At 45.8% G+C, this 18,180-nt stretch overlaps 4 protein-coding genes across 4 annotated transcripts; 3 read left to right on the top strand and 1 right to left on the bottom strand.

Annotated features, from left to right (window-relative positions):
• Nucleotides 1-5,127: 5,127 nt before the first annotated feature.
• Nucleotides 5,128-5,534, top strand: N7483_004124 (uncharacterized protein; the record flags this gene model as incomplete). Its single annotated transcript, XM_057087561.1, has 2 exons — nucleotides 5,128-5,203; nucleotides 5,266-5,534. The coding sequence occupies 2 exons, from the start codon at nucleotides 5,128-5,130 to the stop codon at nucleotides 5,532-5,534; spliced, it is 345 nt and encodes a 114-aa protein (XP_056947390.1).
• Nucleotides 5,535-5,741: 207 nt separating this feature from the next.
• On the bottom strand, nucleotides 5,742-6,509 carry N7483_004123 (uncharacterized protein; the record flags this gene model as incomplete). The annotated part of the gene is made up of 1 exon (XM_057087560.1): nucleotides 5,742-6,509. One exon carries the CDS (start codon nucleotides 6,507-6,509, stop codon nucleotides 5,742-5,744), a length of 768 nt encoding a protein of 255 aa, XP_056947389.1.
• An 824-nt stretch (nucleotides 6,510-7,333) lies between these two features.
• N7483_004122 (oxidative DNA demethylase) lies at nucleotides 7,334-9,336 on the top strand (the record flags this gene model as incomplete). Its single annotated transcript, XM_057087559.1, has 2 exons — nucleotides 7,334-7,494; nucleotides 7,560-9,336. The coding sequence occupies 2 exons, from the start codon at nucleotides 7,334-7,336 to the stop codon at nucleotides 9,334-9,336; spliced, it is 1,938 nt and encodes a 645-aa protein (XP_056947388.1).
• Nucleotides 9,337-16,280: 6,944 nt separating this feature from the next.
• N7483_004121 (uncharacterized protein) lies at nucleotides 16,281-17,850 on the top strand (the record flags this gene model as incomplete). The annotated part of the gene is made up of 4 exons (XM_057087558.1): nucleotides 16,281-16,488; nucleotides 16,559-17,204; nucleotides 17,258-17,295; nucleotides 17,354-17,850. The coding sequence occupies 4 exons, from the start codon at nucleotides 16,281-16,283 to the stop codon at nucleotides 17,848-17,850; spliced, it is 1,389 nt and encodes a 462-aa protein (XP_056947387.1).
• Nucleotides 17,851-18,180: the final 330 nt, after the last annotated feature.

Below are 18,180 nucleotides of genomic sequence, written 5' to 3'. Positions count from 1 at the left end.
CACTGCATAACTTGGATGACATCCCTATGTGCAAGCTTCACTAACTTAACCAGAGCATTTGAATACTATTAACAATCATCGTCTGAAAGTTCGCTAAGAGCAGGAAGAACTTGGAGTCTATTGGCGATATGTGCCATTCTTATTGTGAGATTTGTGAGACTGAGTTAATCCGAGACCCAATTTTGTCTCCTACAGATGGTTGGCGAGATAGTTGGCGTGCTTGTAAGTATTTGTTTCCAGTCAACTTCAACCTTGGAAGTTTTATGTTAGACCGCGAAGCTACGAATTTTCTAAACAAACGATAGTATACTCGATTGAGGGTAAAGCCTACCTGTCGGAGCCTCATACTGCTGATCAGGGCCAGAACCCCCTTTGGTACCGTAGCAACTATCTTAAAACGATTAGTGAATTAGTGCTTCCAAAGGAACATCAGTCTTATTTCCAGAAAACCCACAGAAACATCAGCCTCTTCCATTGTGCCTGCTGGGATCATCTTACTCGCTTCTTTCACAGCCCCCAAGTTGATTTCCAGAAACTTCTAGAAGTTTTGGATATCGCAAGATTCAAGCGCGGCTTCACTTCTCGGGAAACTCGAAGTAATTCATCCCCTATCCTATTTAGTCCCTGTTGCTAATTTAGGTCAAAGATGCATGGACCCCATTCTTCCCTAAATATGAGCTTTTCAAATTCCGCAATTACTTCTCGCTCTGTCCCTACTTGATCGAGTGTCGAAAGGGCCTGATGAGAAGTTCCACAGAAAATCACTGGCAGCAAGACCCTTTCGCTAGGCTTCCTGTTGAAATCAAACTTAAGGTAGCTGAGTACCTGCCAGTGAATGATTATCTTCATCTCCGATTGGTCTCTCGAGCTATGTTCCCTTTGTTTGACACCCCAGCCTTTTGGCGATCTAGATTTTATGTTGATTCTGATCGAGGCTTTCTTAATTTCATCCTAACGGAGTCGGGAGATGACTCGTATGGAAATTGGGAGCCTATAACCGCACAGGATTGGCATAAAATATATCGTCAAACTACTCCTCATCATACTAAACAACACCCGTTACTGTGTTTACAGTCATTTACTACTCAAAGTAGTAGATCAAGTGATAAAAGTCTGGATACCATCTTGGCCCATGATCAATGGATACTTTCAAGGCATAGTATATGGAATAAGATGAAATGGCTTCAAGTTTACCTAAATTACACCAGCACGATGACTAAAATCGGCACAGTCACGGTCAATGAAGGACCAGAATTTGAAATTGAATTGAGGGATTCAAATACCACTGCATACCGCTGGCATATACGCTGGCAGACTGTGAGGACTTGTTGGCAATCTTCCAGGGATTTCGATATCTTCAAAACGTCTAGTATTCAAAATCAGTCAACACTTCGGCCAAATATTACATGCTGCGGTTTGTACTTCCCTGAGCCTTTGTTCCCTGCCAGTAAGTTTCAAAGGCTGGTTCTACATGACTCTGTAACCCAGATTGGCTTTTGGGTTATAACTTTGGACGACGAAATTTATATCACCGGCCTCGAGCTTATCTCAAATAATGAGTCAATACTAAATGGGACTATGGGGTACAGAAATCCTTATGGCAAACTCATGACCGTGGATATTGAGTCTGCTAACCAGCTGAGGGGGTTTCGAGTTTTTGCTCCCAGGGAATACATTTCTGGTATTCAGCTCTATACTGGCGCTCCGGCTCGACTAAGCCCTGGCAAGGGTTTGAAAGAAATGCATTCATTAGAATGGGTGGGGGATGCACCACAGAACCAGAACGACTTTGGCTGTTCTAGCAAAAGGTGTACTGGAAAGAAAATCATTGCCTTGGGAGCAACATTTGACGTAAGCTGGGACTGTGACTCATTCATGATATTTCTTCATACTAACTAAAAGTTCAGGGGTGGAAAATGAATGGTTTGCAAATTGGGGTACAGCATATAAACTTGAACCAAAGGCGTTTCGGGGGAAAGAAAAATGCTGCCAGGCGAAAATGATCTACTTAAACTACAGTGAGGTCTATACATATGGATGTCACTGTCACTTCAAGTTTTTGCTTTGCTCCAATGTTGCTCGATTATCATATATGGTGCCAGTGGTCAATTGCTAGTACTAATAGCTACACTTCGTATCATTTCATATGGAGTCATATCCATAGGGTGCCGTGGTTCAAGTTTAAGGTTCTTTAAGAGAGGCTCTGTAATCAGCATTTGAGCAATTGAGCGTTTTTGAATGAAAAAGTTAGATCTATTTCGAGGCTCTATTGATGCAATATTGACCACTTGTTGACCACTACACCAACACTACCACTTGAAATCCAGATTAGACATTCCAAGGTTTGAACTTGAACATAACAATTTCAATTAATGTATCTCCACTAACTTAACCAGAATACTAACCCAGTCATCAACCAAAATTCTGCTAAGAGCAAAAAAGATCAGTCGAATCTACAGGCGACATGTGCTATTGGTATTGTGAAATTTGTGAGAATGAGTTAGCCTGGCCTATTCATGGTAATTGGCAAGATACCTGGCGTGCATGTAAGTATGGGTTTCAGTCAATTTCTAAGTTTAGTCGCAAGATCACACCAATTTCTAAGCAATGACATCTGGAATAGTATACTCGATTGAGGGTGACGCCTATCTATCAAACTCTTGTACTAGCGATCGCTCGACCATTAACAAACATCTTGGCGTGCAATTTCTTAGTTCAATTTTAGAAAGGTCACGACTTTCAGAATTTATTATTAAAATAGTCATCAGAGAGGAGCATCAGTCTTATTTCAAACAAAATCACAAAAACATCAGCTTATTCCATAGTGCCTGCTGGGATCATTTTTCTCGCTTCTTTGGTACTGTCAAGCTGGATCTTGAAAAGGTTTTTGGACTGTTTGCTAGTATTCACTTCAAACGCTACTTCTTGACTGATAGAATCAAAGGTAGATTATTTGTTACCCTTAACAAATTATGACATTAAGAACTCTGAGACTCCTGCTAATCTCTGTTAAAGCCAAATGGAATCCGTTATTACCGAATCGTCCAGTTTTCATGACTCGGAATTACCACTTAGTCTCCACCTCATTGATCAAGCGCCGTGAACACCTGATAAACACCCCCCGATGAGAACCGGCGAGATCCGTTTGCCAGGCTACCTGCTGAGATCAAACTTGAAATAACCGAGTTTCTATCCACGAACGATTACCTCCGTCTTCGACAGGTCTCTCGAGCTATGTTCTCTCTTTTCGATAGCCCAGCTTTTTGGCGGGCTAGATTTCTAGCTCATTCCGACCGAGGCTATCTTAATTTCCTTGTAGAACCTGGAGTTGATGGGACTTGGGATGCCCTAGAGGCAGAAGATTGGCGCAAAATCTATCGACAGACCAGTATTCGAGGCACTGTCGCCGGCCCCCGTACTAAAATCTCAAAAAAAGCAAAAGCCCCGGGCAAGGGTCGCGCCACCAGTAGTAGATGGATCCATTCGAGGCATGAAGTGTGGATTAAGATGAAATGGCTTCAAAAGCAACTGAAAATCAGCAACATGATGACTGAGATATCCAATGAAGTATCCGAATTTGAACCAGTAGACCCAGATGTCAACATTAAATGGCATTGTCAGATTGCGCAGACTAGACTTGCGGACAATTCAACTTCAACTTGCACAAGTTCATTCCCTGTGCCATTCTCCTATCAATGCAGATTACGTTCTGCGGGTCCTTCTTTTGACTCAACTCAGAAGCTAGCGCTACATGAATCTGTGACTCAGATTGGCTTTTGGATTGCGGTTTTTGACGGTCAAATTTATATCACCGGACTCGAGCTTATTTCAAACGAGTCGATACCAAATGGGACTATAGGATACCGGAGTTGCAATGGAGAACTGGTTACCGTGGATATAGGGTCCGCTGAACAGCTGAGAGGCTTTCAGATTTATGCTGCGCATGAAAGTATTTCTGGCATCCGATTATACCTTGGCCCTTCAGCTGAATTGATCCCTGGGAGGCGCTTGAAATTTCATTCATCGGAATGGGTAGTAGGGAGCTCACCGAGTGCTTCGGAATCCGAGAGCCATACTTTTTGCAAGCGTTCCGGAAAGAGAATTGTTGCTTTAGGGGCATCATTTATAGTCAGTCAAGAGACATGAATACTTTCTAGGTATTGATAGACACTGACGAAAGATCCAGGGATGGAAAATGGCTGCCTTACAACTTGGATTTGAGGATAAACCAAAACAGAGAAAGAGTACGAGCTACTATTAATCTACTTAAGCTCCGGTGTGATGGCCATATTTCACTTTCCTTTTTTTTGCTTCTCCCCGATGTTGCTTGATTACTATATAATGGGTGGCCAATTAAACCTTGGAATTTCAAGTTGTCAGGTATCATCGATCTAATTGCTACCTAGTCTAATAGCTATCCTTGATATGATCTATTGAGGGAACTTGAACCTTAGACATATGAAATTGACTATTAAAATCGGACTTCATCTGATATTTCATACTCTCGTAAGCTAGATCATATCAATGGATCCATTGGTTTCCTACTATCCAAATATCTGAAATATCTGAAATAGACTAGCTTTTGATCTCGCATGGCCTCCTCGCTCCACGCGGCCCTGTCACCTATGCAGGATGTAAGTAAACCCCTATTTAGCACACATTCATGTCTGGTCTAGGCTCATAGCCAACTCTGAACGTACCTCCTAGCTATCAAAGCAATATCCCAGTTATATCTAGTCCAGCTTGGAAGTTCTGCCATAATATTCCAATCCTGGCGATCGGAGAGGCGATATCACTGGTTTGTACCCCAATGATCTCCGAATCTAGTCAAGACATACTCGTCGAGATTCTGAGCTGATTTCAGCTAATGGGCTAGACTTCGAAATATGAAGTTGAGAATAGAGGCATTTATGGAGTTGGGAAAGGTATAAAGTGAAGGATATCTCGCTCGAATTCTGGTATCTCAGATCTCCAAGCCTCACAGTTCCTCAGTTCTCATCTGAGTCCTTTCCTCTCTCGAGTTAATCCCCAAGTTCGTCTGAATATTTTCTTCGAGGATTCTCTCTGGCTTCTGTTTAGCTAACATTTTCTAGCCATAGTTCAAGGTTTACCTTTACTACCGTCACCATGCAATTCACCTACCTTTTTGCTCTCCTTGCCTTGGGAGGTGTCGCTATTGCGGCCCCTGTTGCTGCTGAAGCTGGTTCGTAGTTTTCTCAACTTTTATTTTTCTCCCAAGATGACCCTGTCTAACTGAGAATACAGAAGCCGCTGCTTCCCAGGGTGGTATTGGTGAAGGAAGTGGACTTGGATTCGGTAGCGGAAGTGGTCTTGGTAGTGGCATCGGTGCCGGCGCTGGTAGTGGTAGCGGTATTGGTGCTGGTGCTGGAGAGGGCAGCGGAGAAGGCTTCGGCCTGGGCGCTGGTCTGGGTGGCGGTATTGGAAGCGGTATTGGAATCGGTATCGGAGAGGGCTCTGGCTCGGGTGGTGGCCTTGGATTTGGAGCTGGATCTGGATCTGGCATTGGCAAGTAAGAGATGCCAGCTTTGAGCCATCAGTTACTGGTAGGCGCTTTGGTCTATGCTTAGAACAGGCATACAAGTACGACAAGGGATTATATGGAATATTTCATGCAGCATCATCAATCGAAATATTCGTGTGATCTTCTAATTCTTTTCTCATAATAAAATACATCACATCGTAAGGCATAACAGTGCTATCATCAGGTGTTATCTTGAGGTTCATGTCTTCTTAGTCTTGCTTGATCGGCCCAGCCGTGTAGGAGTGTCTAACTGGTCAACCAGTGGACGATATGGTGAGGCTAGTACATGCTCTGGAGCAGGGTCTCGCCTTGGTTCGCCGAGATTCGGTCGGCGCAATTGCTCTTCATGCATGCGATCGAGAGGTTCCCCGACCACTTGGTATTTGGCCCAGTTGATCGGGGGCATTCGTACCACGTTTTGAGGAGTCGGGATACGACCAAATGCCGAGGGGCTATCGTCAGTTGTTGACTTCGGTGTTCCCGTTCCCTTCTCGTTCTCGTCCAAGTCCATTTCATTCTCATCGGAGAACTGGATTACAGCCCCGCGATCTTCGGTTCGCAAGCGACCCTCAGCCAAATCACGCGCAAAGCCCTCCGGATTCGCAGCAACTGCATCTTTCATGCGATCCAATGCTTTTATGTCCCGCAAGCTCTGCTGCTTTTGCATTTGCAATATTGATATCGCTGAGCGCAGCGCAATCACGTCCGGGTTCTCGCTCTCCGAGATCGGGACTGCTGGTGGCTCGGGCTTAAATACAGGTGGATGTGCTGGGGGTGGGGGTGGACGATAGGCAGGTTCAGATGAGAAGAAATGGCTGGTGGGTGAGGGTGACAAAGGTGGTGGTACAATCGTCGCATTCTTCGCGGCGTCTGGCTGAAGTTGCCGTAGCACGGGTGTGACTGGGGAGTAAGAGGGGCGGGGTGGAGTGCATGGTCGATAATCCGACATGGCACCGTCGCCTCCCATTGAATCAGGGATAAAATCCATGATAAATGAGGGTAAACAGCACAGGAAACCCCAGTCAATTTTTGGGAGTGACCTGGCGTGAGAGTGGAATGGAAAAACGAGAATAGAAATCGAAGGCTGGAGGGCCTTCCAGCGCTTTCTGGGCCTGCGGGAAGTGACGACACCGGTCTGGCGCGTACGAACACGAGGTGATTCGGTCAATTAAAACAGTACAGGGAAAGTTCTCCAACAACAACTATTTGGACAAAATTGTAACAGTGAGAGAGACTGGAGCTTCAAGGGTATTGTATCAGGTTCTCGGAGTCTCCGTGTAGATCATTTCAAGGCGAGGCGAGAGATCTCGAAGGGCCCAATGGGAGAATGAGGCTCTGTTCTAGAACCTGTCCCGTGGAACAACCACAGATTGCCTTCGCTATTAATCTCGGGGACCTGATACAGATTTTTGTATCCACCTGGGAGAGCTCGAGTAAAAGGTAGAATTCAGCAACGGACGCGCTCTTCTCTGCCCGGTAGAAGCAAGTAGTCGGATGCGCTGGTACCCAGTTAGGTACAAGCTGCCGATTGGATAAGACAGATCTGAGTCAGTTCCAACTTGAAACCGAATAGACACCTAAATCTGGTTTAAAAAAAATGAGTGAAAGAGCGACAAAAAAGATACGAAGTGTTCAAACTTGAAAGTAGAGACCTTTCTGCTCGTAAAGGTCAACAAAGTCAAGGTGGATGAGTAGTTTGACCGCCCAGTTGACGGGCTTCACCGCCCGAAAAATTTATTGATCATACCACCGACATAGTTTCCCTGAGCAACATTATAGCTATCAGCCAACATGAAGCGCAAGACTAATGCGACCGGCTCCAATGCCAGTGGACTTCCTAAGTCTAAAAAACGAGCTCTCTCTAGTGAGGAAGCTACTGCGCGATTCCGCGATGGATTGTTCGACTCCGCGGAGCAGCAGAAGTACACCGATGAATACGCCAATTCGAACCCGTAGGTTCTATACACATTGAAATAATTTTATTTTTTCTCAAGACTGATGATACTAATTGATACAGATACTACCATGGTGTTATCCACTCCCTAATTGAACCCTCGTTGCTCCGATCGGTCCGCGACGAGATCCAAACCCAGGTCGACTTCACTGAGAAAGAGACAGATATCTACAAGATCTTCCAGTCCGGTGATTTAGCGAACCTGGACGGCTTAGATGATTCCTCCTTGTCGAAGCTCCCCTCCCTTCTGAAGCTCCGCGACGCAATGTACTCGGCCCGATTCCGTGAATACCTGTCTTCTGTGACCGGCTCTGGCAAGTTGAGCGGTCGCAAGACTGACATGGCCATCAACGTCTACACCGAGGGTTGCCACCTGCTGTGTCACGACGATGTGATTGGTAGTCGCCGTGTTAGCTACATCCTCTATCTCACTGACCCCGATACCCCATGGCAGGCCGAGTGGGGTGGTGCTCTGCGACTCTACCCGACCAAGACCGAGAAGGATGCGAATGGAGACGACGTCAAGATTCCCAGCCCCGACTTCAGTCTTTCAATTCCCCCAGCTTTCAACCAATTGAGCTTCTTCACTGTGCAGCCCGGTGAGAGCTTCCACGATGTTGAGGAGGTCTACCACTACCGCGAGGGTGATGACAAAACTAAGAAGCGCGTGCGCATGGCTATCAGCGGTTGGTTCCACATTCCTCAAGAAGGCGAGGATGGATATGAGGAGGGATTGGAGGAGAAGCTTGCCGAACGCAGCAGTCTTGCTCAGCTTCAAGGCCGTGGAGACATTTACGATCTTCCCCAGCCCCAACCCACATCATGGGAGCCTGAGGTGAAGGGTAAGGGTAAAGGTAAGGTGGACGAGGAGACTGAGGGAGCTGAGTTCAGCGAGACTGACCTTGAATTCCTGATTCAATACCTGTCACCCACGTACTTGACACCGGATATTGCAGAGGAAATGTCGGACGCTTTCGCAAGCGAATCATCGCTTAGCCTTGAGCAGTTCCTCAACGAGAAGTTTGCTTCTCGGATCAGTGCTTACGTTGAGGACCAAGAGCGACAAACATTGCCTCCCTCATCGGAAGAAATCCAGGCCCAGACTGAATGGACTGTCGCTTGCCCGCCGCACAAGCATCGGTACCTGTACCAGCAGCCCTCGGCCAATGATACATCAAACCCTATTAAGGAATTGCTGAATGTGGTCTTCCCTTCGCAGGCTTTCCGCAAATGGTTGGCTCTGATCACAGGTGTGGACCACCTCAACAGCCATGACTTCCTTGCCCGTCGATTCCGTCGCGGTGGAGACTACACTCTGGCCAGTGAATACGCAGGCGAGGAGCCACGTCTTGAGTTTACTCTTGGCCTCACTCCTAGTATTGGATGGGAGAAGGAAGTGGATGAAGATGAGGAGGATGAGGAGGAGGAGAACGAGAGCGGCAAGGCATCCTCTTCTTCCAAGCCTAAGCAGAAGGCCGAGGACGATTCTGCCGAGCACCCGTCTGTGGGTGGATACGAGATCTACATGGCCGGAGATGACGATGAGGAAGAGGACGAAGAAGATGCGGAGAATGCGGACCAAGTCCTTCGCAAGAAGACCAAGGCTGATCCTGCAATTTACCGATCCGCTGGTGCAGACGAAGATGATGGAATTCTTTTCAGCACGCAAGCGGGATGGAACCGACTCAGCATTGTGCTCCGTGACAGCGGCACCTTGAAATTTGTCAAGTATGTCAGTGCGGCAGCCAAGGGTGACCGATGGGATATCACCGCTGATATCGGAGTTGAATTTGAGGATGACGATGATGAAGACGATGATGAGATGGAAGACGACGAGTAGACTGTTGCACAGCAATTTGAAAACAATCAAAAGTTATTTCGATATAACCAACCAATCTATGCATGATTTACTTTACCCTTTGTTCAAAATTAAACGAAGAGCCACCTGGGCAACGAGGGCACGGCCATATGCTTTCCTTCTGTTACAATTCTCCCGCTGGAACTATGCCTGATCCCCATGTGCAGTAACTTGCATCTGGCCTCCCTGATCTGCACCAGGTTCTTCTATTCTCGCCTGAGAGCGATTTTGACAGTCCAGTCCAAGTGGCAATCGAAGCAAAGTTTCTTTTTCAAAACCCAGATCAGGACCTGTCACAGCTTTTACAAGCCTCCGGGCCGTTTGGAAAGAGCCACTAAGGTCATTATACTGCACCTTGTTGCAATTCCCAGGTGGTGTTCCTGCATTATTTGCATTCAATCCAGCAGACTCATTGAGGCAGACCAAAATGGGTATTCAACGCACTGGTCTCAATGCATCTGCTTGAACAGGAGAACCCGAGTAACAAACTGTCAACCTTTTCGACTGTCTCTAACATTCCTAGTTGAGTTCCGCCTAGTCCTTTATTCCCGAGCCCTGCATCCATACTAGTACAATATGTGGCTCAAGTTCCTCATATCTCACATTCTACATGGATCGGAGATATATCGCGCAAGCAGACACACTCCCGAGATCCACCCCCATATAATGACAATTTGAACATTCAATTCAACTTGAACGTAAAGTGCTGCACATTTGTGTCTGCTGGTGGTTTTTGTGGCCACACTTAACATGGAATGGAGTGCTCCCTCAAGACTTGTACGGGCCTGCGAATTCTGTGTTGAATTATCACTCGAACTCATTTCGCATATCAACCTTGGAACCCTTGAAATCAGCGACAACTGGATTATCCTGCATTGTTAGCAGCGACTTCAAGCCTTCATCCTGCCTGATTATTCGCGCTTAAGACGGAGCTCGCATAAAAAACATCGGACTCGCATAAGAAACGCCCGAAATCCTTCAAACTACGCGGTTCAAGTTCCAAGCTTTTACCAAGAAGTACATAGCCCCCACAGGAGCGCAAGTCTTAGCTAAGAAACGGCTAACTCCAGGATCAGATAAAGCCCCGATCATAAGTCGTTATTTTCAGACAGACTTGTCGGGAGATTACAGGACTAAGAGGTATTTGGCCCCAAGTATTCAGCGGATCCGATCCTTCCGTGATGACACGCAGCCCTAGTAAGCGCAGCCCTAGTAAGAGACGACGCCGATCGTCTTATTCTGCGTAGTGAGATGAATACATGATGTAATCCAAGGGCTAGACGCCTGTTAAACGAATCGAAAAGGTACATAGTAGGAGCAGGATGAGCATTAAGGAACATTTGAATCTGAACCTCGGCATCCTTCAAGTTCATGTCAGCGTTAGCCCCAGGAACCTCTCCATGAACTCGAAACACTCCACAGCAGCGCTAATTCAATGGATCTGAATTTGAAGTTCCTTGTTGTGGACGAATTTAGAAATGACGGCTTATTGCAAAATGCTTCCAATGTTTATGTTCCAGCCATCGACGTAATTCTTCAGCGTTGGCGGCAGTTGAAACAAGTGGATCCCTGAGCGGGTCTTTGGTTAATACCTGAATGAAGCTGGGGCCGGGGAGAAAGGGGTTCAAATGTTAACATTTGAAGTTAATTTTATTTCACAAGGCTATGAAGGAATTAAGCCCTTTCCAGGTTTATTTTCCATCTTATTTAATAGGAATAATAAGATGAATACTACCCTAATTGTGTCCAGTACGAGTTATGTCAACTGGTATAGCCAAGGGATCCGCCCGGCGCGGACTGAAACAATCCACATGGCTTAATGAGATTGAGATATTCCCCCAGAATATCCCATACACAAATTATAGCACTGAATCAGTTTCAATTGAATGAATTTACAGTTTACTGTACCTCCTGAGTCACATATGAAGTGGCAATAGAAATCAATTTATGATTATCCCCCCTTTCTACGCCAATCCTGCGCTGTACCTGGTACACATGGGTTACCCGACAGCGGGTTAAGACATGACCATTGAGAAAAGACCAGGAATTCCGGGGGGTATCCCAAACAATTGTACTCGGGTCCGACGCATGTCTGCTTGCATGGTATACAATCCACGCGCGAAAGTACTATAAGCAGGGGCTACACTAGGCTTAACTTATCTAATTGGACCTCATTTCCTCTCCACTCATCTCATACCAGCACCACATGCAAGTGGCATGGCCTATCGGAGAATGGGATTAATTAACAAGGGGCTTTTTTGTGACGTGACGGTAAAGGGTGCCATGAGGAAGAAATTCTGTAAAAGGAAAATTGGGAATTAAATTCGAAATAGGTAATGCCTAGCTCATAGCATGGATGGAATGATCTACAACTTCATATCCATGATCCACTGTGTTGGTCCCCAGCTTCGGGGAGGAAGACCCGGTGCAATGATCGACGAGGGGGTATGGTGCTTTGTCTGTGTCATGAATAATATCGCGAGCTATGGAGTACATTACATAGAGAAAGTTAGATTCCGAACAAAAAGTACGTTTAAGGAATGAATGGATATCTGGATGAAGTCATATGAGACAACATGGACGACACGCTTGGTTAGATGGTCACTCGCGTGTCATATTGAGACAAACTATTGAGAGGCGGCAGCAAGGGAAATAGAGCCACGATTTTTTTTCATCCCCGTGGTTTTACAGGAATGCGGAAGGGGAGATTTTTTCCTGGTGACAGCGTCCGTGAACCACACTATTAGTTCATTACTAACTTTATCGCCAGGTGGATGCCATCCCTTGAGGCTAAATTTGAAACCCTTGGAGCAGAGAAGCTATGGCCACCAAGAATAAAGAGAGTCCCAGCATAAGGGTAGAGTCACATTTGGGGGATTCCCGTGTGCATAGAAGCTCAGATGGGCCCCGGAATGGAAGATTGCTACCGTATCAAAGGGAAAAAGCTGTGAGCATGTCCCGGCAGTGACGATCGGTGGCGATCTCCCAGAAACATTCTGCAAGGCTACGACGGTGCCATGTGGCCAGATCCTTGATGTTGGGATTTTGTATTTTCTTTGTTTCAACAGGATCCATACTTGTTGCATGGAAAATTCCTTATGATTCAGATTAGTTCAGCTTTTAGTTGGAGGGATCGACATTTCGAAGGCGTTCTTAGCCCGTAAAACCCCCTAAGCCACGCGTGAACCGTGGCGGTGTCCACCTGGTCTCAGCTTTGAGGACCCCGAGTCCACTGTATTTTTGGTTTTTTTAAGTGGGTAAGAAAAGTCAGATCATATTTTTTTTTGTATCTTGCTGCCTACGACGCGTCAACTTAGTACTGTGTTGGAACGCCGTATACTCCGTAGTGTTTATCCAAAGTTTAATATTACAAGCCTCGTTGCTCACCATGCATTATTGAATACGATTTGACAGAGACATGGGCTCCTCACTTGATCCTTAGTGTCGGATCTAGAATGTTTATAGAAACCAAGTCCGATTACAAGGGGCGAGAAAAAGCCCGAGATCAAATTGATACATCCATTAAGCAGCCAGCCACCATGTATGGTCTCGTCCAATCCCTGCTCTTTCTTTGTTATTGTTCCCAGCAAACATTTGAACCGCGGCAGGGAAAGCCGTTTTTTCTTTCATCCTCAACGCGGTGGCTGACGCCCGTGATCTGGTACAGGAGGTCTGCCTTCTACGAGATTAGGCTAGCTCGGGCAGCAAACCCTAGGGAAAACCCCCGAATACTACTCCGTACACCAAGAAGAAGAATCAAATCTAGGCTTGTGCCAAGAATGGTGCTGGTCGCACAGACTCGAGGGTTTCCGAGTAAGCAAGGTTGTTTGGAGAAGGCATCATAGCAAATCAAACGGGATTACTAGTTACGGAAGAGAGGAGAGTACTGAACATTTGAACCTTGGACATAACATAACAGATTTGAAGTAATTGAACTCATTTAAGTTTGCAATGATTTCCGATCAAAGCGCTAAATTTAAAAATAAAATAACTTGAATGTCTGCGTCAGAATGGTCCATCAACAGGATGCAACATATAAACAAGAATAGCATAAAGGTAGCCGCGCGCGGGTCCTCAGATCGATCCAGAACCCATCTTGACCGTGGGACCGCACAGTCAGTAACTGAAGTGGCATCTGGGCGGCAGCGGGTGGTTGCAGACCCGGTCCAGTCCCCGTTACGATCGTGTCAAGCTTCAATTCTGTTTTGAGCGGATGGCCATTCCAGGGTTCCAAAACACGCGGCTCGGACCAGAGCGTGTGTACCACTTGAACAACTTGGCGCGATTTAGTTCTGCGCGAAGCTGCCAGCCGGTGTAGGACAGACTGAGAGGTAAAAATTCAGATCAGACGAAATACGGAATTACAATTTGGATGGATATATCTCCATGGGGCTATATTTAACAAAAAAAAAAGTACTGGAATGGGATGGAACCGAATAGTTTTATGGGATTTAATTACTATAGGTCCCTAGACTATAAAGGTACAGCTATCTAGTAATTGTTTCACGCAGGGTATTCTGCAGAACACTAGCGTGTTTAGTGTAATTTGCCATGTGTGTAGGACACGATGGGTGCAGGTTGAGCGTGGCGTGGGTTGGACAGGGGGGAAATTAGTGGGAATTAGTGGTATTTGGTACCCCGAGTTCGGGGGGCGAGAAGGGTCGTTGTTAGTGTATTAGTGACAACCTTCATCCCTGTCGGGTGCCATGTGTCCAACGTTCGATGGGGGTTAGCGTGTGGCATGCACTCCTCCCCGGTCACCCATGCAGTTTGACACCTCTGTATTTTATTATTTTATTATTATGAAAAAAATAAAAAATAAAAATATTTTATTACTATTTTACATCATTCCTAGGGAAACTTGACCTCCCTTGGGGAAACCTTAGCCTGTACTCCGTGCTCCGTAGAGATCCTATTGAAGATGCCAAAAAGCTGCAAGGAGCCCCAACATGCTCTGATAGCCCCTCCTTCAGGTCGATCACTTGCCACGTGAGAAATGCAACATGATGTGATTCGAGAATCATTATACGAGTACTCCGTAGTATCCGTAGTTAATGGTTATAGTCAGATGGAAGACCCCACTATCGAAGCGGAGGAAAGACTGAAAAGAGAACTTGAGAGCGAACTCAACTGAATGAGGGGTGGAAAAATAATGTATCGGCTTATGCTTGTTTTTTGGGTTGAATCCCTTTGGCCTTAACAAGGCTCCAGTGAGTTCAATCTCTCTCCCAAAAGAGAGACTAAGGGCCCACTAGTCCATGGGTCGCGCGGGTCGTACAGAAAGTCAACCACGTTGGGAACGTTGTGACGTGAAGACTTATTTGGTCATGATGTAATGAAGAAACCAGACAAAGAGAGATGGAATGGAATATCAAATGAAAAAAAAACAACACAAAAAAGAATTATGAAAAAAAAAAAAGTTCTCCTTGCGTGACGAAGATCCAAGGGATTCGCGAGGATGTTTGGGGCGACTGGCCATGCCGAGTATTTAGGTATTTGGGGACTGGAGAATCTGGAGTTGGGATTCGAAGAATGTGAATAGAGACATGGTGGGGCTCATATTTGGTCATTCAGATTAACTGTTAATTCTGTTCTAGTAGAGGACATTCTGGAGTATGGAGTAGTAACCTTGGAAGTTGTTAGTATCTATTGTACGGGGTACATTGTACTGTGAAGGATTGATCTTAGTGTCTGATCCTCTGATCCCTGCCTTGCCAAACCTTTGTTCTCTTATTTTTATTTTCTTTTGAATTCAAACTTTTATCTTTATGTCGATTAGGATGGTTTCATCCGTAAAGTTTGTACTGGTATCCTATGGTCTGTGATATGATCTTCAATGTTCAATCTCTTTAACTACGTAGGTAGTAAGGGCTATTTTCTCTCTCTCCTTCACGGATGACTACGTCGGCGGATACGGGATAGCTCGATTTCCAACTTTGCCTAATTGATACCGTGAAGAAAGTCAAAGTTTTGGAATCTTAGCATTTTTAACAATTTTTTTTCACTATTATTATTAATTTTTTCAAATTTATTTTTTAAAATAATTAAGCTGGTGATGAGAAGGTTATAGGGTGGAGACTGGGGAGATGTAACACTGAAATCTGGTCTCTCCTTGCCTTTTTTAATTATTATTCTTTGTATTTTATTTTTCTTCATTACCGTTAAATCGACTGAATCGAGATTAATATTTTATTTTTATTTTTTATAAATTTATAAATTTATTTTTCATTCATTTTTGCCCCAGGTCAGCCTCGTGGCACAGGTGGAGAGTGTTGCGCGCAGTAGTGGCCTTGGCACATGGTAATACCATTACATTACAGAAGACCTCGGAGAGGGTTCATCTTATACTCACTATTCGTTCATGATTTCTTGACTATGACTTGAATACTAGGTTATTTGAGATATATTATCCTATAGATCATATTAAATAAAGTCTACGACTATCATGTATAGTAAATGTCTAGTTTATTCATGTTGGAATATCTGGACTGTGCCACGTTAATAAGTACTCCCTTGCAGGGATTACCGTACAGATACAGATCCAGATGAGACCTGAGAATATCTCACTAATAAAATGGGACTTTTGAATTCTCTTTTTTTTTATTCTCGCCCATTTAATCATTATTTTTTTATAATTTATATTTAAATCCAATACTCTTGAATCTGCGTACAGAAAAGTAACTTACACGGGTTTGGTTCCTTCTCGGCCCCTCTTTGCAACATTGCCTCGTTTGTCGTGTTTCCCGCTTTTTTACGCCCCCATTTCCCTGTTCAGTCCCATAAAAAAAGTCCTTCGTGACCAATTTGGTTATACTCCGTGATTCGTCTCTTCAAAGAATATGCAATAGTTCTTCTTGTTCACCTCGAACTTCACTTCCCTCGAGGTAGAACTTGATCACCAACTCTTTCACTCCCCACCCTCAATCATGGACTCGGTCGCCCGCCGGCCATGGGAACCTATTTCCTCGGGCCCTACAACACCGGCCGCCTCAGCCCAGACCCTACCCTCCATACAGACTTTGACGGCGACTATGAATGGTGTAGGAGGGAATACGGCTGAGAAATCTCCTGGTAATGCTTCCTTGAACACCATTGAGCGGGACTCCGGGAATTGGTCGATGCCGCAGAGTACAAGTAAGCAGTGATGCAGAAACTCCAGATGGCGCGGTCTCTCTCCCTTCTATACTGACGTGAGGTTCTACAGGATCCTCGACTTATTCGACTACCACCAATGGAACTGGCAACAACTATCCTACTCTCACTTTCTTGACCTCAACATCACATCCTTCACCTAACCGGGGCCACATCGCTCCGGATCGATCCCCATTCAGCCAGGAACAATCCACCACCCCATCCTCAGCTGGCGCGCAACACCCTTCTCCCAATTTCAATTCCTCACAACCGAACCCTGGCCTTCCTTCTATCAATCAGAACTTCGATGCCTCATCTCACCGAAATAGTGTGATCGAGGTGCCCGAGTCGCGCCGCAGCAGTGTCGACAGTCGTATGAATCAGGGCATCAGCTCACTCGCAATCAACCCCGCCTCACCATACCATAGCACAAATGCCTCTCAATCCTCAATCGTGTCGAGTCTTCAGCGGGAACGGGGGATCACAAATGATATGAACTCTTACCGAGGACCACGGTATTCCGCCGGCAGTCAGCCCTTGTCACCCTTAGGTCCGCATGCCGCCGAGCATCGTGGATTCGCAGCAGGACGAACTGCGCCTGCCATTTCGTCTAACCCGCGATCCGAGATTTACAATGCAGAGGCTCCCACGGCCGGTATGGCCTACGCTTTCCCAGATCCGGATGTGGCTCGTTCCAGCTCAATCTCGTCGACGGAAAAGTCAAACCCCCCCCATTCTCTCGCAAGGGTAGTACGGCAGAATCGCTAAGTAGTCTGTACTCGGAATCGCGGATGCCACGAGGACAACACGGTAGGTACCCACTCTACTCGGAAATGAAAAATGGCTTGAAACTAATGAACTCGATCAGATCTGCCGCAAAATGTGCATCATCACCATTCCTTACAGCACAAGCAAGTACGTGATCTGATCGGGGAGGCCGAGCAAGCGGGCAACACTCCTTACAGCCGAACTCCGGAATTACGAGTTACACATAAATTGGCAGAGCGCAAGCGACGAAGCGAAATGAAGGACTGTTTCGAGGCCTTGCGTATGCGCCTTCCTCAAAGTCAGAACAATAAATCCAGCAAATGGGAGACCCTTACTCGGGCGATCGAATACATCACAGGCTTGGAGAAGAATCTTGGTCAGGCTCGTCGTGAAGTTTCAGTACTGCGAACAGAGAATGATGAACTTCGAGCCCAATTGAATCAGCAACAAGCCAATGGATCTCGACCGGTCTCGACCTTCGAACATCATCCCATGTCTGCGACTCCGACCAATGGACAGGCCCAACCGCCTGTGTTCTCTGGGTTTGGAAATGGATCGGTGGTTCAGGACCAACCACGCACTCTTCCCCGCTCATGAACGGCTCCGTCGCTCCAATGCAGGGCATTGAGTATGAGCGACGATAAGCATCTTCTCCCCTTACTATTAAAGGGTGTTCTACGAGCGCCATGGATGAAAAAATGACTTGTCATGCAGCAAAATGCTACTCACACGACTTTCTCTGTTCACATTTATCATTCTATATATCCCAGTTTTTTTAGATGAACCTGGATGTGGTTTCTTCAAGAGACTAAACTCACCATGAGACATCTGGTTGCCTCCAGGTCTTTTTTTTATTCTGTTTTGTTTTATTTTACCCTATTGCATCTGCCTCGTCTGGAGTGGCTCTGTTTCAGCTTTGCGCGCGTT

Source organism: Penicillium malachiteum (genome assembly GCF_028827825.1).
Source record: "Penicillium malachiteum strain IBT 17515 chromosome Unknown utg000002l:1.0-8849297.0:1.0-8852440.0, whole genome shotgun sequence".
Taxonomy (NCBI): domain Eukaryota; kingdom Fungi; phylum Ascomycota; class Eurotiomycetes; order Eurotiales; family Aspergillaceae; genus Penicillium; species Penicillium malachiteum.
The sequence above is the reverse complement of the archived record's forward strand: the minus strand, read 5'-3'. Positions and strand labels throughout refer to the sequence as shown.